The 22,500-nt window shown below is 36.1% G+C and overlaps 2 protein-coding genes across 3 annotated transcripts in view; one reads left to right on the top strand and one right to left on the bottom strand.

Annotated features, from left to right (window-relative positions):
• LOC144975716 (uncharacterized) overlaps nucleotides 1–6,194 on the top strand; it is a gene marked incomplete in the record, with an annotated part of 21,089 nt that extends 14,895 nt beyond the window's left edge. Inside the window, 4 exon segments of the mRNA XM_078919908.1 lie at nucleotides 2,450–2,578; nucleotides 3,832–3,901; nucleotides 5,269–5,327; nucleotides 5,869–6,194. Of these exon segments, the coding sequence (XP_078776034.1) occupies nucleotides 2,450–2,578; nucleotides 3,832–3,901; nucleotides 5,269–5,327; nucleotides 5,869–6,056 (446 nt within the window).
• A 6,703-nt stretch (nucleotides 6,195–12,897) lies between these two features.
• Nucleotides 12,898–22,500, bottom strand: part of LOC144975243 (transmembrane reductase CYB561D2-like) — a 22,824-nt gene continuing 13,221 nt past the window's right edge. Inside the window, exon 6 of one of the 2 annotated variants that reach the window (XM_078919141.1) lies at nucleotides 12,898–21,268. In XM_078919141.1, the coding sequence (XP_078775267.1) occupies nucleotides 21,035–21,268 (234 nt within the window). In that variant the 3' untranslated portion in view covers nucleotides 12,898–21,034. The remainder of the gene's footprint in view (nucleotides 21,269–22,500) is intronic. The other variant, XM_078919140.1, reaches the window with a different exon arrangement.

Below are 22,500 nucleotides of genomic sequence, written 5' to 3'. Positions count from 1 at the left end.
AGTATCGGATTTTCCCCAAATATCCTCCAAACTAAGACAAAAATAGATTTTCTTTACCCAATCTCAAAAGCAGTAGATACGTGTTATTTATATAGAATTTAGGTCAGAAACAAAATGAAGGCTCCTTTTCCAAAACTCGTTAAGTCGATTTTTCTGATTTTCGAGATTTTTCATCCATGAGATAAATTGAAATGTAAATCTTATTTTAAGCATCAATTGTCACAAGAATGTCCCTAGATTTGTGTGAATTTGAAGTTTAAATATGATGAAATGATAGACCGAATGAGAAATTATAGGGGAAATATTCCTCAAAATCTCTAAATGGGAAAACTGGAGTTAGGGTTTTTTGGGGGGAAACCATTCTTCAAGCAATCTTGACAACAGAGTATAAAACCATAACACATTTTGGAATGAACAAAGATGTTGGTTGTGTCGAAACTTTTTGGCACCGGGTTTTCCTTCACACGACACCGTAAGGGGACATGAATCACAAATGACCTGCTGTTGGAATACATGACGCGCATTGATGATGGTTTATTTGTGGAAATGCGCTGTATACATGTTCATTTTGTGTAGATTGTTTACGGTAAATGTATATCCCAATCCCCAAGGGAAATGTGTTACTGTCAATGAACCAGTGACGGAGGACTTTCTTGCGTGTCCCGGTCACGAGATTGCACTGTCAGTGTCGACAACCTTAATATGTGGACTTTTGCCGAAAAATGGATTTGTATCGGCCTGTTTTAGATCCCTGAAAATGGAATTTGCAGCCAAAATATGAAACTTGGCTTGTGTTTATGTTTGATGACAATGAGATCAGATGTTTATATATATATATATATATATATATATATATATATATATATATATATATATATATAATCGTGTTTGATACAAATATGGTAAGAAAAGTGCTCGACATGCAGTAATGGAGCGAATTATTATTATTTAAAATATTTACCACAATGTTTGAGACAGTCTACATTAATGTTTCAGGCTTAATTTGCCATCGTCAGGACTGAGTTGTTTTGTTGACTGTTGTTGTTTCTTCAACAACAACAGTCAACAAAACAACTCAGTCCTGACGATGGCAAATTAAGCCTGAAACATTAATGTAGACTGTCTCAAACATTGTGGTAAATATTTTAAATAATAATAATAATAATAATATATATATATATATATATATATATATATATATATATATATATATATATATATATATATGTATATATATTAATTAGTTATTAATGGAGAACCGCAATGTTTGCGGGGAAATACAGGTTATCACATATCTATTTATTTCTTATACTATTGTGGAAATTAACATAGATCAAGACAAATCTTAAGAGTCATCAACGATCAGAATCGATCTGCTAATAAAGTCTAAAGATAATCGCAAACGTGTCTGGCATCCCATCTTCACTGTAGTTCTAACTTGAAAACATTACAACTCATGAGATGGATTTTCACATGGACAAATCACAAATAAAAAAGACTTACACACAGCCATTCATTTATTTCAAACTCTATATTACCGTGGAAATAACAATAGACCGAGACAAATCTTTTGAGCCATTAGAAGTCAAAACTTGTCTCGTAGTAATAAAGTCTGTTGACAAACGTGTTCTTCCGACTGATTATATAAAATGATGTATGTTTATTTTTGTTGTTGACAAACGCATTCTTTCGATTGGACAGATAATAATAATAATAATAATAATAATAATAATAATAATAATAATAATAATAATAATAATAATAATAATAATAATAATAATAATAATAATAATAATATAGCTTTATTGTTCTTAAAAAAGTGACAATTTGTCATTTGGTTACACGTTTATAACAATACAATATATTGACATAGACACACTCACACATGTGTACACTAGTAACATCGTAGTCATCGTCACCATCATCGGCATCAACATCATCACAATATATTTCCGTTACAATTCTTCACTTTCTCAATTCCCCTATAACACCATCACCATCCTCATCATACTCCATATTATTTTCCTGTACCAAGCTATGAGAGGAAAAGCTTGTGGACCTCCTCTGCTTGTGGACCTCCTCTCTCTCTCTCTCTCTCTCTCCTCTCTCTCTCTCTCTCTCTCTCTCTCTCTCTCTCTCTCTCTGTTCTTCCACGCTTGAGATGCATTAAAATGAGTTGACCCACAATTATTTATTCAATAAATTATTAAATTCTGTGAGGAAATGTTTTACAAACCTGAAATTATGCCGTTTTAAGTGAAACGAATACATTATCTATACATGCTATTTTTTTTTTTTTTTTAGGTAAAAGTCAATCTGCCAACTCGTCTTAATCGGTAAGAGACCGATCATCATTATGTCCTAGTATATTCCAATAAGCGATTTAAACCGGAATGAAATCTATTGTCTCAAAATACACATTATTGGATTTAATCGTATTCCTTCTCAGCACAGCGAATCACGTGGGGGTCAACAGGAAGTTGCTTCGCTGGGGCATGTTCCTGTAACGTCACAGGATATTGGCCGACCAAATGCGTTCCCTGTGGAGAAATGTGGAGATGCCAGGCTTTTGTGGATGGCAAGTGTCTTTTTTTTTTTAAAAAGATATAATATAATTTATCTACTAAGTGGTTAATGATATGGAAATAATATTAATGAGCTTGAAAACTGGTGTCTTTTGAAGAAAAAAAAAGCAGCTAAAGTGTTATATTCTCGTTTATACTGAGCTTTTTTTCGGCGCTATGTGGTCTTGTGATAATATGTATGACACTCACTTTCGAATCTGAAGGTCCTGGGTCCAAGCCTCGCCCGGCTCATAGTTGGGTCCTTGGAAAGGGCTCTTTACTCACATTCTCTTATTGTACTCATGTGTAAAATGAGAACCTGGCCGTTAACAGCATTGTCTCTGCCTGAAAAAAAATGTAATATCGCCTAACAGGCGTCATGGCTCTTTCTACATGTTACGTGGTGCTGTTGGTCAGCGACTCTGTAAAGTGCCTAGAGCACGTTTAGTGGATTTTTTGCTATATAAAAAGCTCAAGTAAAAATCGAAAGTGTTTTGCCATCTTTGATATCGCGTGCCATTTACCAATATGTTTTGTTTTTTTGTTTTTAAGGGTTTCACGGCGCTTGCAACACATTAAGATCATATCAGCGCCAGTAAAAAGGAAGAAAATGGGATAGTAAAAAGTTCTAGAACTACAATTAAAGCACCCAACAAAAAGTAAGACATAAGGGAAAAGGGGACAAATAGGGATCAGATGTAGATTACAAGAGCATACCACCAATGTACTCAGTTTGAGATCACCCATAAGTCGCATCCGGACACAAGCACAAAACCCAACAAAGAGGAATACACTCAAATGCTTACATTATACATTCAAAATAACAAACATAACAGAGAGATGATTTACAAGGAAAAAAATATAATCTCCCAAAACAATAACTGTGCATTTGATTGTTTCCCTCCCAGCTAAGACTCCGGCCAGGACCAGGACAAAACCAAGTAATCTCATTCCAAGACAAAGACAGGAAGCATGTTGGAAAACAGATATATTATGGGGATAGAAGACACAGTTTGTACCCCCCCCCCCCCCTGCTCACTATGGGATGGGGGGGGGGGGGGGGCTACCACTATAAAACTAGTGTAAACGTGTTGTTATTTAATATTAGAATCGTTTTTGCTTTAAAATCTTTATTATTGTGAGTTTTATCCAATCGTTTTAGAGTATTATTAAACTCACATCCCCTCCCCTTTCTGATTTATTGGCTGATGGATTGATTGATTGATTGATTGATTGATGTATAAGACAACCCAATATTTATCTCCAGTTCCCCACTTTGAGTCCATCACAAGAATTCAAAGCAAAGGGATTCTTTGTGAGGCATCTCTAAGACGCAGGTGAGAATGGGTACCTAGATTCATGGTTTAGTCTTTAAGACGCAGGTGAGAACGGGTACCTAGATCCATGGTATAGTCTCTACGACGCAGGTGAGAACGGGTACCTAGATTCATGGTTAAGTCTCTACGACGCAGGTGAGAATGGGTATTCAGATCCATGATTTCTAGTTTCCATTTGTGTCTCAGACCTAAATTCAGAATGATGTTAAATTCATTATAAGGTAAAAATTCTGCCTAAAGTTTGACAAGAATTTAACCCCCCGTTGAAAAGAACGGATGGAACTCTATACAAAACATAGAAGTAGAAGTCTCCAAATTTCACTTTTCTAATCCTCCATAACATTTTGTCAAAACTTTTACCAGCCTATCAATGGGAATATATCATTTTGTCAACAATTACATCAGAATATGATTCGAACGACACCATATTGTCTATAAAACCCCTTAACCTAACGATAGGACTAAACTAATTTTTCTACAATAATACCAGTCTACCAATTGGACTATTTCATTTTGTCTACAATTTCACAAGTTTACCAATAGGACTATATAATTGTTTTCTACAATGTCATAAATCTACCAATAGGACTGCACCATTTTGTCTACAATTTCACAAGTCTACGAATAGGACTATATCATTTTGTCTACAATTTCACAAGTCTACGAATAGGACTATATCATTTTGTCTACAGTTTCACAAGTCTACGAATAGGACTATATCATTTTGTCTACAATTTCACAAGTCTACCGACAGGACTATATCATTTTGTCAACATATTAACTGAAAATTTGATTCGTGTCCGAAAAATGATTTATTAGATGTCTTACATTTTTGGAGGTCTTTGAGAAGAGTCTACCGACAGGACTATATCATTTTGTCTACAGTTTCACAAGTCTACGAATAGGACTATATCATTTTGTCTACAGTTTCACAAGTCTACGAATAGGACTAGGCCTATATCATTTTGTCTACAGTTTCACAAGTCTACGAATAGGACTATATCATTTTGTCTACAATTTCACAAGTCTACCGACAGGACTATATCATTTTGTCAACATATTAACTGAAAATTTGATTCGTGTCCGAAAAATGATTTATTAGATGTCTTACATTTTTGGAGGTCTTTGAGAAGTTTTCAAATTCTTTAACGGGAGTCAATAATATTGACAATATTCAAAATATTTTATTTGAGATTGTACATAACATTTCTATGTGACTGTACATAACATTTCTATGTGACTGTACATAACATGTCTATGTGACTGTACATTTATATGTGACTGTACATAACATTTCTATGTGACTGTACATAACATTTCTATGTGACTGTACATAACATTTCTATGTGACTTTCATCTGATGCCAGATCTGGACCTACGTTTTCTTCCTGTTACAGAGAGCTGCGGAATCCTACCAGATATATGGGTAAGCTGAAGACAGTTGGTTTTCTTTTCTGATAATATCTGTAGTCCAGTAGATTTAAGCCACACAATGGGGCGACCGGGAAAAAAATTCAATGTAGAATTTTAGGTTAGCAGCAATCCTTTTGTTTTTGTAACTAAACAGAATTCCTGTCAAGCAAGAAAAGCGAAATGCTGTTCAGCAAACTACAATGAAAGGCTTTAGAAGAAGCGGGTCATCGTGTTAAAACAAGACTCAAAGTGAAATGATTTGCCTGGAAGAGTCCTCTCTGGTGTAAGGCAGCGCTGTCTCTGGTCCTGGTAGAGCGCGTTGAGCCCGGTGTGATCATTGTCAAACGCTTTGAGAATATTTAGTCGAGATCCCGATACGTACAAGTTTTGTTATTTGATTTTTTAAAACTCTGATAGAGATATCGGCCGCACTTTTATCTAACTTAGTGGAAATGAGATTGTGGCTTGAACAAATCGGATTCAATTTGCTTAAATTAATTCTTTTATATCAAATTAAGATCCAAATATAAAATACAGATCTTTGTGTCTTCCAGAAATCAGTTCACGGATTGCCATCATCACAGGCAGAGATTCGGACACTGGATATTACTACGCCATCTCAAACAATGGAGCTATTTACATGGTCAGCGAAGATGAGGCCCAATCATGGGAAGGAATAACAGATGACAGCTACAGCACTATAACCTCTAAACCGTCTTTTCAGTGGGCCACGTTTATATGAGATTGGTACTGCCCTGCGGTAGTGGCCATAGCCATGGCTTATGACGTCACACACCTCCTTACATTTTCAATTTGACACTTTTCCCTCCTTTTTCAAAATTTCAATGTCAATAAAAAAAAATTAAATTGCCTCGATTCATTCCCAACAGGAAATTTTTCTACAATGTCCGGTACAAAGGATGACTGGAATAACCCAAGCAAAAGTTACAGTGCAGCGCCGTGAAATGAGCTAGGCTGAAATGAAGGTTACACAGTACAGTGGAAAAATAGAACTCAGGTTCAAAGCAAAGACCAAATGGGTGTGACACAAATTTTGGTTTGTTTTTAAGGTTTTTCGACACTTGTTTTGTTTTTGTTTGTTTTTAAGGGTTTTACGGCGCTTGTTTTGTTTTTGTATGTTTTTAAGGGTTTTACGGCGCTTGTTTTGTTTTTGTTTGTTTTTAAGGGTTTTATGGCGCTTGCGACACATGTAGGTCATTTCATCACCAGGAAAAAGAAGAAAACGGGGCAGTAAAAAAGTTCTATATTTACAATTAAAAGCGCACAAGATATTTAAGACAACGGGAAAGGACGCAAATAGTGAACAGGTGTAGATTCCAAAAGCATACTTTCCTTGTGCATAGTTTGAGATCACCTAAGTTTCATCCTGACACAAGCACAGGTCCCTACTAATAGGAACAAACTCAAATGTTTACAAATCATATGTTCAAAAAATACAATACATAACAGAGAGAGATGATTTACAAGGAAAAAAACATCATCTCCCAAAACTATAAATATACAGTCGACTGTTTCCCTCCCAGCAAAGGACTCCGGCCAGGATCAGGACCAAACCTAAGTAATCCCATTCCAGGACAAAGACAGAAAGCAATTGGAAAACAGATATAGGGGGATAGAGGACAGAGTAAGAACCTCCCTGTCCACTATGGGAGGTCAGGAACCCCACCCAGAAAGCAATTGGAAAACAGATATAGGGGGATAGAGGACAGAGTAAGAACCTCCCTGTCCACTATGGGAGGTCAGGAACCCCACCCAGAAAGCAATTGGAAAACAGTTATAGGGGAATAGAGGACAGAGTAAGAACCTCCCTGTCCACTATGGGAGGTCAGGAACCCCAACCAGAAAGCAATTGGAAAACAGATATAGGGGGATAGAGGACAGAGTAAGAACCTCCTTGTCCACTATGGGAGGTCAGGAACCCCAACCGGAAAGCAATTGGAAAACAGATATAGGGGGATAGAGGACAGAGTAAGAACCTCCCTGTCCACTATGGGAGGTCATAACCCTACCCAGTTTTCAGCACTGGCAATGCAATTTTGGTCATTACAGCGCCAGTAAAAAAGAAGATAATGGGATACTCATATATTCTCGATTTACAGTTAAAAGTACACAGGAAAAGGTAAGAAAGGGGAATGGTTCAAATAGGGAACAGATGTAGATTCCAAGAGAAAGCACATTGCTATTGTACTTAGTTTGAGATCATCTAAATGTCTCATCCAGACATAAGCACAGGCTTCCCCTAAGACTAACACACTCAAACGCTTTGTTTAAATATTATCTCTATACTATATTCTATTGACTAAAATTGTCATATCTTTGACTGCGATATAATTTGGATAAGAAGGACTGATAGCTTAATAGGTAGAGCACTCACTTCACACATTAAGTGAAAGTGATACCAAGCTGCTGCTAAAACCCGCGGACTGCAAAAAGTAATCGATAAAAATGAATAAAACAGCTTCAAAAAAAAAAAAAAAAAAAAAAGAACAAACTACCAGACACGGAACGTTTCGAGCTCAAAACCCTTCTACGACCAACAACAAAAAAACAATGAAAACACACATAGATTACTAAAAAACCAGATGGACGACTCTGAAACCTTTGGTGTTTGGTTATTAAATTTTGTGGAAGCTCTTGTATTCATTTCTATTTTTTACTTCACACACTACGGGCCTGGTGTCAATCTGGGTGAGGGTGGGATTTCGGGTTTTTTTGGATCCCCTTTTGTCTATCTAGCAGTGATCTGGTAGATGGGGTGATTAGGTCAAGTGGAAAGATCTTTGCAATATACTAGTGTCCGATCCAAAGGGTGGTAAGCAGTCGCTTTTTGTCGGTTTAATTTATGGACGATTTCTTGTTCCAATAGGCACTTGTTGATAAGCCAATTCAATAAAACTTCAGACATACAACGACGTTTTCTTATAAGAGCCAAGTAGCAAGACAAGGGATTTGGATTTTTATCACTTCTGACATCACTAGAGCAAAAACAATGAGCTACACATTTTGTTTGTTTTTGTTTTGTTTTGTTTTGTTTTACGACGCTTGCAACACATTTTGGTCATATCAGCGTTAATAAAAAGGAAGAAAATTGGATAGTAAAAGTTCTAGAATTATAATTTAAGCACCCAAGAAAAAGTAAGTCAAAGGGGAATTGGTTCAAAACGGGAACAGATGTAGATTCCAAGAGCACAATGTCAGTATATTTAGTTTGAGATTACCTGAAAAAAATCAAGTAGGAAAACAGATAAAGAGGGATATAAGACATAGTAGGTGACCTCCTTGCCCACTGTGAGAGGTCAGATAATCCCAGCCACGAGGTTCAGAGTGAATAAGTGAAATAACTAAAGTTTGATCCAATGGCGGCATCTGAAATCTGACACAAGATAAAAGCTTCACCAAGACATCAATACCGGCTCTCAGATGAAGGGGATAGGCAATAATGGCCATACTAATGGATTGTCAAGCCCTTTCAACGTGATATTAAGGGCTCATTATATAAACATCTATTTTAAAGTCGTAAACAGAAGCACTAACTGGAGATGAAAGCTTGCTAGAAAATCTAATACAAAAAATAATCCGATAACAAAACACGGGATTTGATCCATGTCATTTTTATTGTTAGAAATCGCAGTGATATCACATGACAACAAGAAATAATATAGGTAAATATAGTATGCGAGGGATGAGTGGGGGGGGGGAGTAGAGGGAGTGAGTGAGAGAGAGAGAGAGAGACAGAGAGAGAGAGAGAGAGAGAGAGAGAGAGAGAGAGAGAGAGAGAGAGAGAGAGAGAGAGAGAGATTGTTTTGTTTTTAACGGTTTTACGGCGCTGGCAACAAATTAAGATCTATCAGCGCCAGTAAAAAGGAAGTTGTTTTTTTTGTTTTTAAGGGTTTTACGGCACTTGCAACACATTTAGGTCATATCAGCGCCAGTAATAAGGAAGAAAATAAGATAGTAAAAAGTTATAGAAATACAATTAAAGTGGCCAAGAAAAGAGAAGACAAAAGGGGAATTGGTTCAAATAGGAAACAGATCTAGATTCCAAGAGCACACTATCAAAGCACTTAGTTTGAGATTACCTAAAAGTCTCATCCAGACAAAAGCACAGGTCCCCACTAAGAGGAATATACTCAAATGTTTTACAAATCGTATATACTATAAAGAAAACATAATACAATGCATAACAGAGATGATTTACAAGGGAAAAAATATCATCTCCCAAAACAATAACTATGCATTTGACTGTTTCCCTCCCAGTCAAGGTATCCGGCCAGGGCCAGGACAAAACCAAGTAATCTCATTCCTAGACAAAGACAGACAGCTGGTTGGAAAACATATAGGGGGATAGAAGACACAGTATGTACCTTCCTGCCCACTATGGGAGGCAGGAACCCCACCCAGAGTAAAAAGGAAGAAATGGGACAGTAAAGAGTTATAGAATTACAATACAAGTGCCCACGGAAATGGAAGACAAAGGGGAATTGGTTCAAATAGGAAACAGATGTCGATTCCAAGAGCACACTATCAATGTACTTAGTTTCAGATCACCTAAATGTCTCACCCAGACACCAGCACAAGATCCCATTAAGAGAAATACACTCAAATGTTTACATTATACATTCAAAATAACAAATATAACAATACATAACAGAGAGATGATTTCCAAGGAAATATCATCTCCCAAAACTACAACTACACATTCGACTGTTTCCCTCCCAGCCAAGAACTCCGGTCAGGTTCGGGACAAAACCAAGTAATCTCATTCCACGACAAAGACAGTAAGCAATTGGAAAACAGATGTAGGGGGGATGTTTGTTTGTTTTGTTTTTAAGGGTTTTACGGCGCTTGCAACACATTTAGGTTATATCAGCGCCAGTAAAAAGGAAGAAAATGGTATAGTAAAAAGTTCTAGAATTACAATTAAAGCACCCAAGAAAAAGTAAGACAAAGGGGAACTGAGAACAAATAGGGATCAGATGTAGATTCCAAGAGCATACCACCAATGTGCTTAGTTTGAAATCACCTACAAGTCTCATCCAGACACAAGCACAAAATCCAACAAAGAGGAACACACTCAAATGCTTACATTATACATTCAAAATAAAAATAATAATACATAACAGAGAGATGATTTACAAGGAAAAAATATCATCTCCCAAAACAATAACTATGCATTTGACTGTTTCCCTCCCAGCTAGGATCCCGCCAGTGCCAGGACAAAACCAAGTAATCTCATTCCAAGACAAAGACAGAAAGCATGTTGGAAAACAGATATAACGGGATAGAAAACAGTGTGTACCTCCCTGCCCACTATGGGAGGTAGGGGGGATAGAAGACACAGTAAGTACCTCCCTGCCCACTATGGGAGGTAGGGGGGATAGAAGACACAGTAAGTACCTCCCTGCCCACTATGGGAGGTCAGGAACCACACCCAGAATAATAATAATAATAATAATAATAATAATAATAATAATAATAATAATAATAATAATAATAATAATAATAATAATAATAATAATGATAATAATAATAATAATAATAATAATAATAATAATAATAATAATAATAATAATAATAATAATAATAATAATAATAATAATGGCCATACTAATTGGAGTGTCATAGCCCTTTCAACGTGATATTAAGGGCTCATTATATAAACATCTATTTTAAAGTCGTAAACCGAAGCACTAACTGGAGATGAAAGCTTGCTAAAAAATCTAATACAAAAAATAATCCGATAACAAAACACGGGATTCGATCCATGTCCCACCCAGACATAAGCACAGGTCCCCACTAAAAGGAATACACTCACATTTTTACGAATCATATATAATATGTCAACAAACATAATACAATGCATAACAGGGAGATGATTTACAAGGAAAAATATATCATCTCCCAAAACTAACTATATATTTGACTGTTTCCCTCCCAGCCAAGGTATCCGACCAAGGCCATGGCAAAACCAAGTAATCTCATTCCACGACAAAGACAGTAAGCAATTGGAAAACAGATGTAGGGGGGATGTTTGTTTGTTTTGTTTTTAAGGGTTTTACGGCGCTTGCAACACATTTAGGTTATATCAGCGCCAGTAAAAAGGAAGAAAATGGTATAGTAAAAAGTTCTAGAATTACAATTAAAGCACCCAAGAAAAAGTAAGACAAAGGGGAACTGAGAACAAATAGGGATCAGATGTAGATTCCAAGAGCATACCACCAATGTGCTTAGTTTGAAATCACCTACAAGTCTCATCCAGACACAAGCACAAAATCCAACAAAGAGGAACACACTCAAATGCTTACATTATACATTCAAAATAAAAATAATAATACATAACAGAGAGATGATTTACAAGGAAAAAATATCATCTCCCAAAACAATAACTATGCATTTGACTGTTTCCCTCCCAGCTAGGATCCCGCCAGTGCCAGGACAAAACCAAGTAATCTCATTCCAAGACAAAGACAGAAAGCATGTTGGAAAACAGATATAACGGGATAGAAAACAGTGTGTACCTCCCTGCCCACTATGGGAGGTAGGGGGATAGAAGACACAGTAAGTACCTCCCTGCCCACTATGGGAGGTAGGGGGGATAGAAGACACAGTAAGTACCTCCCTGCCCACTATGGGAGGTCAGGAACCACACCCAGAATAATAATAATAATAATAATAATAATAATAATAATAATAATAATAATAATAATAATAATAATAATAATAATAATAATAATAATAATGATAATGATAATAATAATAATAATAATAATAATAATAATAATAATAATAATAATAATAATAATAATAATAATAATAAATAATAATAATAATGGCCATACTAATTGGAGTGTCATAGCCCTTTCAACGTGATATTAAGGGCTCATTATATAAACATCTATTTTAAAGTCGTAAACCGAAGCACTAACTGGAGATGAAAGCTTGCTAAAAAATCTAATACAAAAAATAATCCGATAACAAAACACGGGATTCGATCCATGTCCCACCCAGACATAAGCACAGGTCCCCACTAAAAGGAATACACTCACATTTTTACGAATCATATATAATATGTCAACAAACATAATACAATGCATAACAGGGAGATGATTTACAAGGAAAAATATATCATCTCCCAAAACTAACTTATATTTGACTGTTTCCCTCCCAGCCAAGGTATCCGACCAAGGCCATGGCAAAACTAAGTAATCTCATTCCAAGACAAAGACAGAAAGCAATTGGAAAACAGACAGGGGATGGAAGACATGGCAAGTACCTCCCTGCCCACTATGGGCAGAGAAAGAGAGAGAGAGAGAGAGAGAGAGAGAGAGAGAGAGAGAGAGAGAGAGAGAGAGAGAGAGAGAGAGAGAGAGAGAGAGAGTGAGACAGATTGCTTGGCACCCCTTGGTTAAGACACTAGTCTATCCCAAAGCACCTTTCACTATATCAGAACCAGCAACCTGATCACTGCTGGGTGGACGGGGAGTCAGAATAATCAATCTGAACTTCATCCGGATTGACCTTGGTGCCTTTGTATGTGAAGCGAGCACTCTATTCACTGATTGTTTTTGTTTTTTTGTTTTTAAGGGTTTTACGGCGCTTGCAACACATTAAGGTCATATCAGCGCCAGTAAAAAGGAAGAAAATGGGAAAGTAAAAAGTTCTAGAATGACAATTAAAGCACCCAAGAAAAGGTAAGACAAAGGGGAATTGGTTCAAATAGGAAACAGATGTAGATTCCAAGAGCAAACTATCAAGGTACTTCGTTTGAGATCACCTAAAAGTCTCATCCAGACACAAGCACAGGCCCCCACTAAGAGGAACACACTCAAATGTTTACAAATTATACATAACACGTAAACAAACATAATACAGTTCATAACAGAGAGATGATTTACAAGGAAAAAAATATCATCTCCCAAAACTAACTATAATACATTTGACTGCTTCCCTCCCAGCCAGGACTCTGACCAGGGCCAGGAAAAAACTAAGTAATCTCATTCCAAGACAAAGACAGAAAGCATGTTGGAAAACAGATATAAGGGATAGAAGACACAGTATGTACCTCCCTGCCCGCTATGGGAGGTCAGGATCCCCACCCAGACTCTATTCACTGAGTTATCAGGATCCTCAATGAAGAATGTATAATGGATGTTGAATATCTCACAAGAAAAAAACAAAAAAAAAACAAAACCAAAACAAAACAAAAAAAAACAATAAAAAGGACCCAGACATTGTTTACGTTACATCAAAGGTCAAGGCCACTCCAATTAATCTCACTCCATGAACGACAAGGAAGAGAATGAAAGTGAAAACAGCTCGAGAAGGCAAGTTTGACCTCCTAGCTAGATAGAAGGCACAGCAAGTTTGACCTCCTAGCTAGATAGAAGGCAAATCAAGTTTGACCTCCAAGCTAGATAGAAGGCACAGCAAGTTTGACCTCCTAGCTAGATAGAAGGCACATCAAGTTTGACCTCCTAGCTAGATAGAAGACACATCAAGTTTGACCTCCTAGCTAGATAGAAGGCACAGCAAGTTTGACCTCCTAGATATTTTTTGTTTGTTTGTTTGTTGCTTTAGGTCTCTTCCAACACAATTGAGGTTATATGAGAGACCGCTGAAACAAAAAAACAAGCAATCTAACAAAAATAGTACAAATGTAAATCAAAATCATAACCTAAAGATATCATAAGCTAAATTATAAATAACCAAGAACAAACAGGCAGAAGATTTACAGAAAAAAAATATCCCCTGTCAAAAATACAATCACAAACCAAAGAAGCAGGATAGGCTAGTAAAGAGAAGAAGAAACGACATCACTATCGGATCGTACACCCATGCGAACATCATAGGTATATGATTCAAGGGTGATGCTCCCATCCAACCACCCGCACCTCCTAGATAGAAGACACAGCAAGACTGACCTCCTAGATAGAAGACACAGCATGTTTGACCTCCTAGATAGAAGACACAGCAAGTTTGACCTCCTAGATAGATAGAAGACACAGCATGTTTGACCTCCTAGATAGAAGACACAGCAACACTGACCTCCTAGATAGAAGATACATCAAGTTTGACCTCCTAGCTAGATAGAAGACACAGCATGTTTGACCTCCTAGATAGAAGACACAGCAACACTGACCTCCTAGATAGAAGACACGGCAAGACTGGCTTCCTAGATAGAAGACACATCAAATTTGACCTCCTAGATAGAAGACACAGCATGTTTAACCTCCTAGCTAGATAGAAGACACAGCATGTTTGACCTCCTAGATAGAAGACACAGCAAGACTGACCTCCTAGATAGATGGAATACACAGACCTCCTGGGTCAATCATGGGAGATTCTCTCCTATCGTTAATTTAATTCATTAACAAATTGCTCACAATTATAAATCTAGGAGACATATAGACAGTACATAAAAAGGTGATGATGGTGATAATGATGATGATAATAACGATGGGTGGTGATTAAGATGATGCTTTGCATAATATAATCTCGACCTCAATAATAATGTTAAAAACACTATAATCAATACATAAACATATATGTGACCGACTGTGTCAAGCTGGTAATATGTTAAGAGTGTAGTGAATGCCAAAAGATGAATTTCATACAAAATGACCAAATTATAAAATATTGTGTTTTGTGAACCTGTATTCAATTCTACTCACCAAGACACAAATAATTTATTCCAAGCTTTACGTTTTGATTTTGAATTCAAAATTCAGCATCAATACCACTCTGACATATCACCTCTACGCTGGGTCACATAATATATCACATAGCGGAAAACTTTTCAAGGCCTACAGATGTATAGCGAACAACGTTTCAAAGTCTACAGATGCATAGTGGACAACTTTTCAAAGTCTACAGATGTATAGCGAACAACGTTTCAAAGTCTACAGATGCATAGTGGACAACTTTTCAAAGTCTACAGATGTATAGTGGACAACTTTTCAAAGTCTACAGATGTATAGTGGACAACTTTTCAAAGTCTACAGATGCATAGCGAACAACGTTTCAAAGTCTACAGATGCATAGTGGACAACTTTTCAAGGCCTACAGATGCATAGTGGACAACGTTTCAAAGTCTACAGATGTATAGCGAACAACGTTTCAAAGTCTACAGATGCATAGCGGACAACTTTTCAAGGCCTACAGATGCATAGTGGACAACTTTTCAAAGTCTACAGATGTATAGCGAACAACGTTTCAAAGTCTACAGATGCATAGCGGACAACTTTTCAAGGCCTACAGATGTTTGTTTGTTTGTTTTTAAGGGTTTTACGTCGCTTGCAACACATTAGTTTATATCAGCGCCAGTAAAAAGGAAGAAAATGGGATAGTCAAAAGTTCTAGAATTACAATTAAAGCACCCAAGAGAGAGTAAGACAAAGGGGAATTGGGAACAAATAGGGATCAGATGTAGATTCCAAGAGCATACCATCAATGTACTAAGCTTGAGATCACCTATAAGTCTCATCCGGACACAAGCACAAAATCCAACAAGGAGGAATACACTCAGATGCTTACATCATACATTAAAAATAAATATAATAATACATAACAGAGAGATGATTTACAAGGAAAAAAATATCATCTCTCATTACTCATAAAACAATAACTATGCATTTGACTGTTTCCCTCCCAGCCAGGGCCAGGACAAAATCAAGTAATCTCATTCCAAGACAAAGACAGATAGCATGTTGGAAAACAGATATAAGGGGATAGAAGACACAGTATGTACCTCCCTGCCCGCTATGGGAGGTCAGGATCCCCACCCAGAAGGCCTACAGATGCATAGTTGACAACTTATCAAGGCCTACAGATGCATAGTGCCAACTTTTCAAAGTCTACAGATGCATAGCGGACAACTCTTCACTGTCTGTAGCGGCAACTATTCAAGGAGATAAAACGGTGCAATACAGTCACGGCCCAAAACAGCAACATGATTGGATGATTGTAAAATAGTATCTAGATTGAGGTTTCCTACCCCTTCAATACTCTCTGTATGTTCCATGATTGAATTCAATGCCATACATAACGAGGGGCTGCTATGCAGGTGTATACAGACATAACGAGGGGCTGCTATGCAGGTGTATACATACATAACGAGGGACTGCTATGCAGGTGTAAACATACATAATGAGGGACTGCTATGCAGGTGTAAACATACATAACGAGGGGCTGCTATGCAGGTGTATACATACATAATGAGTGGCTGCTATGCAGGTGTATACATTCATAACGAGGGGCTGCTATGCAGGTTTATACATACATAACGAGGGGCTGCTATGCAGGTGTATACATATATAATGAGGGGCTGCTATGCAGGTGTTTACATACATAAAGAGGGGCTGCTATGCAGGTGTATACATACATAATGAGGGGCTGCTATGTAGGTGCAAGTCAAAAATAAAAGGTTTAAAATATTTTAAAACCCTTCAAATATTCCATAGAAGCAAAAATTATTTTCAAACCAACACCCAGCCTAAACCAAAACAAGGAATCTCAAATGAAAAATATAAAGGAAAAAGAAATGCATGAAATCTGATAATTAAATCCACAAAGAAAGTGAAACTCTTGCTCTGTCTAGTGGTTTCCACTGTAGACAAGTCAAAGTCAACGTGATACGAAGCTGCCAGTGTTAGAAGTTGTGGACTGTCAAAAGTAATAAACAAAAAATGAATATAACACCTTCAAAGTAGAACTAAATACCAAACAAGAGTGTTTCAGGCTCAAAAACTTTCTTCAGCCAAAAACAAAAAAGACAATAAATACAAAAAACCACATGACTTAAAAACCAGATCGACAGCAGATCTGGTTTTTATGTAATGCATCTATGTTTTGTTTTTTTTTTTTTGTTCACTGAAGAATGGTTTTGAGCCTGAAACGTTCTGTGTTTGGTAGTTAGTTCTTTTATGAAGCTGTTTTTAAATTAACTTTTACAGTGAACAAGGAATCTAACAAGATGACTTGACAATTACTTTTATGGTAAAATCCGAATTACAGGGATTTGGTTCTTTTGTAAATAATAAAAATAATAATAAATGACATTTGTATGGCGCCTTACCCTGATTTCAACAGGCTCTAGGCACTTTACACTTAAAATAAAGAAAGAAATACAATGAAAAATAACAACATATCAATTTCAATTTCTTACCTAGCAATTTGACACACATGACAGGAAAAAACATATTTTAAAAAATCGAAATCATGAGACAAAAAGGTGGATTTTCAATTTAGATTTGAAAGCTGATAATGAGTCAGCACTTCTAATATTCCGGGGAGAGCGTTCCAAAATGGGGTGCTGAAAATCCAAATGATTGTTCACAATTTTGTGGGATGTTTTCAGTTTAGATAAGATGAATCGACTGCTATTCAATCTTAGAAATCTACTTTGAAAATAGGGGTGTTTGTTTTGTTTTTATGTTTTTAAGGGTTTTACAGTGCTTGCATCACAGTCCAGTCATTTGTTTGTTTTTATGTTTTTAAGGGTTTTACAGTGCTTGCATCACAGTCCAGTCATTTGTTTGTTTTTATGTTTTTAAGGGTTTTACAGTGCTTGCATCACAGTCCAGTCATTTGTTTTGTTTTTATGTTTTTAAGGGTTTTACAGTGCTTGCATCACAGTCCAGTCATTTGTTTTGTTTTTATGTTTTTAAGGGTTTTACAGTGCTTGCATCACAGTCCAATCATTTGTTTTGTTTTTATGTTTTTAAGGGTTTTACAGTGCTTGCATCACAGTCCAGTCATTTGTTTGTTTTTGTTTTTAAGGGTTTTACAGTGCTTGCATCACAGTCCAGTCATTTGTTTGTTTTTATGTTTTTAAGGGTTTTACAGTGCTTGCATCACAGTCCAGTCATTTGTTTGTTTTTATGTTTTTAAGGGTTTTACAGTGCTTGCATCACAGTCCAGGCATTTGTTTTGTTTTTATGTTTTTAAGGGTTTTACAGTGCTTGCATCACAGTCCCGTCAGTTCAGCACCAGTAAAAAGAAAGAAAATATTATAGTTAAATAAAAGTTATAGATTTACAATTAAAAGCATCCGAGAAAAAGTAAGACAAAAGGGAATTGGTTTAAAAAGTAGGAAAAAAGGAATTGGTTTAAAAAGGGAACGGTTGTAGTATTTAGAGAACATGATCAATGTACTTGGTTTGAGATAACCAAAATATCTCATCCAGACACAAACACAGGTCCCCAGTCAGACAAATATACTCAAATGTTTACAAACAAATACATTTATCAATAACAACAAATGTAACAGTAGATAATAAAGAGATGATTTACAAGGGAAAAAATGTCATCTCCCAAAACTATAACTATACATTTCACTGTTTCCCTCCCAGTCAAGGTCTTTGGCCAGGGCTAGGACAAAACCAAGTAATCCCATTCCAAGACTAAAACAGAAAGCAATTCAGAAAACAGATATAAGGGGAAAGAAGGCACAGCGTGACCCCCTGCCCTTCATAGGAGGTCAAAGACCCCACCCAAAATATAGGGATATATAAGGTCTTATAAATATTCAGGGGTATGACTATTTAGTGTTTTATAGATGATGGAACATATTTTATAGATGATGGAACATATTTTATAGATGATGGAACATATTTTATAGATGATGGAACATATTGTATAGATGATGGAACATATTTTATAGATGATGGAACATATTGTATAGATGATGGAACATATTTTATAGATGATGGAACATATTTTATAGATGATGGAACATATTGTATAGATGATGGAACATATTTTATAGATGATGGAACATATTGTATAGATGATGGAACATATTTTATAGATGATGGAACATATTGTATAGATGATGGAACATATTTTATAGATGATGGAACATATTTTATAGATGATGGAACATATTGTATAGATGATGGAACATATTTTATAGATGATGGAACATATTTTATAGATGATGGAACATATTTTATAGATGATGGAACATATTTTATAGATGATGGAACATATTGTATAGATGATGGAACATATTTTATAGATGATGGAACATATTGTATAGATGATGGAACATATTTTATAGATGATGGAACATATTTTATAGATGATGGAACATATTGTATAGATGATGGAACATATTTTATAGATAATGCGTTTCTCAACAGGTAACCAGTGAAAATTTCCAAAGAGATCAGAAGCAGATGATTTCAATTCAATTTAGAACTATCATCGTTTTGTATGACACTTGTCTTTGAACATGTAGGGCCATGGTTTGAGTCCCACTCTGGGAGATGAAAAGTTGGCTCTTTTACTCACACTATCTCACAACACTCAGGTGTAAAATGATAATCTGGCTGGTAACAGCTTTGAGAATATTCAGTGGAAATTGCAAAAGCTCAATCTTTTATTTTTTTATTCACTAAATTAAAAAACTAAATGTAACTACATTTCCGCTGAAGTAAAGAATATTATTTTTTAAATAAAAGTCGATGGGCGATCCCTATTCATGAATATTGTAGTTGTCTATTTTTAAAACCAAATTGCAATACAGGATCAACATTGGCCAGACCAGAGGAGAAATATTGATAGAAAATAAGCATGTCTCCATTTTAGGATATTTCCTTTAAAACTATTAATAGTTCATTATATTGAACAAAAGTTGAAAGAAAAAAGATGACAATATATCAAAATCTTTTTAGTTTATCATTTACGATGACGCCATTTTGGTTTAACTCGCTTTTACTCTTATATTGCCTAACAGGCATCATGTCCCATCCTACATGATAACTGTTGTTGGCCACGAACCCCTTGTAATGTGCTTGGAGCACATGTAGTGGGTATTGCGCTGTATAAATGCCAAAGTATATCTTAAATTTATAGATTTTAGTTTCAATTTTCCAAGCAGGTCATTCACATTGGATTACTGAACTTTGGATAAAAGGTCAACTAATCACTTTTTCAAGTTAAATGACAAAAACATTGTGTGGAAAAAACAAGAGAAATAACTCATTGTAACTACTATATGTTTTCCACTTCAGTACAGATTCCAAGAACTCATGGATTCCAAGAACTCATGGATTCTAAGAACATAAAGTTTCCTTATACTCATTTGAATGTCCCAAGTGAATTCCTTATTAATCTTCGCACACAGATTCCTCAAAATTGTTTGCATATAAAAAAAAAAAACAAGCTCGAGTTTATTTGGTTTTACACAAAATCTCAACAAAAAATACAAAAATTCGAAAAAAAAAGAACATAATACTTGACATAAATTGTATCCGGGCCAAAACCCCTCTTCAGCCAATTACTTTTGAGTTCAAAGCATTTAGTCTTGAATATTTTGTTATTTTTGGAAACTGTAATATTTATATTCCTTTTTCTTCATCAACTGTTCCTTTCAAAACCAACAACTTCTAAAAACAAAAACATTTATTCACAAAATTCATTGCACTTTAAATGTCAATAAAACCCAAGTATAAATGTGACCTAACACTTCCAATCGGTAATATGTCAAAATGATTTTCCTGCTGAAAGTTGAATTTGCAACCAAGAATATGAGACATTCGGTTGTGCCTTTTCTCACACTGCAAAAAAATAAACTGTCATTTTTCTGATCATTTAAAAAAAAATAATGGTAAACTATATTATTTTCAAACATGATATTTCCCTGCAATAATACCGTTTTGTGTTGGTCAATCACATATGACTTGTATCCCAAACAATCTATCTCTGGGCTGGTGGTTTCTTCATTGCAATTGGAAGGTAAGTGGTTGTGATGTGATTCATGACCACAAGAGCCCCGCTGGACACACAGGCCATGCAAACGTACCATAAATACCATGGGATATGGGCACTGACCCAGTTGGATTGTAAAGCAAGGACGATAGTCAATGTCACCAAAGTGAAGGCCAGCAGTCCTGATGTTGCATGGTACAACTTCAAATCAGCCAATCTAACCTGAAAAAAAAAAGAATGACAAATATATGACCCTCCACGTCAAACAATTGACAAGACACCCACTATAAAATTTTATTCTCTGTTTGGAAAATTATTCTATCAATTCCAGACAATCGGAACTTTGAGTACAAATGGTCTGAGCTGACGACATAATGTGGTAGAATGAGCAGGTCCTATACACGATGTCTTCACATTCATCTGAGTTGATGACATAATGTTGTAGAATGCCAGGTCCTATACATGATGTCTTCACATTCATCTGAGTTGATGATGACATAACGTGGTAGAATGAGCAGGTCCTATACACGATGTCTTCACATTCATCTGAGCTGAAGACATAATGTGGTAGAATGAGCAGGTCCTTACACATTGTCTTCACATTCATCTGAGTTGATGACATAATGTGGTAGAATGACCAGGACCTATACACAATGTCTTCACATTCATCTGAGTTGATGACATAATGTGGTAGAATGACCAGGTCCTATACACAATGTCTTCACATTCATCTGAGTTGATGATGACATAATGTGGTAGAATGACCATGTCCTAAACACGATGTCTTCACATTCATCTGAGTTGATGACATAATGTGGTAGAATGAGCAGGTCCTATACACGATGTCTTCACATTCATCTGAGTTGATGACATAATGTGGTAGAATGACCAGGTCCTATACACGATGTCTTCACATTCATCTGAGTTTATGACATAACTTGGTAGAATGACCATGTCCTATACACGATGTCTTCACATTCATCTGAGTTGATGACATAACTTGGTAGAATGACCAGGTCCTTTTCACGATGTCTTCACACTGACTAGATTTATCATGCCTGGAACCCGACTGGGAGATCAAATCAAGGTAGAAAAGAAGAAGATAGGAGAAACTCATTAGAAAAACGTGCTCGAATCGCTTTTTGTTTTTTAAAGTCACCCTTCAGAGCCATGAGGCCCATGGAGCCAGAATTCTTCCCAGTTTCTACAGCGTGAAACAGACAATAGCAATTGCTAGCAATCATTTGGATAGTATGCTCGATTATGTAATGTACTTTCCACTAGATCTAACAGACCAAGCTACCCATTCATTGCTGGATGGCAGGGGGCTACGGAAAAAATCTCAACAGCACCCGGGATCAATCTTGGTCCCTTTAAAGTACCGCTAATCAGTAAACCATCATGTAATCTTGTGGAACTCACTCCCAACTCATTCTCCTGACTGTGATGGTCGT

This window comes from Berghia stephanieae, chromosome 6 (genome assembly GCF_034508935.2).
Source record: "Berghia stephanieae isolate SIO BIC M18660-M18661 chromosome 6, UCSD_Bste_1.3, whole genome shotgun sequence".
Lineage (NCBI taxonomy): Eukaryota > Metazoa > Mollusca > Gastropoda > Nudibranchia > Aeolidiidae > Berghia > Berghia stephanieae.
This window is presented reverse-complemented; position numbering and strand designations above follow the sequence as displayed.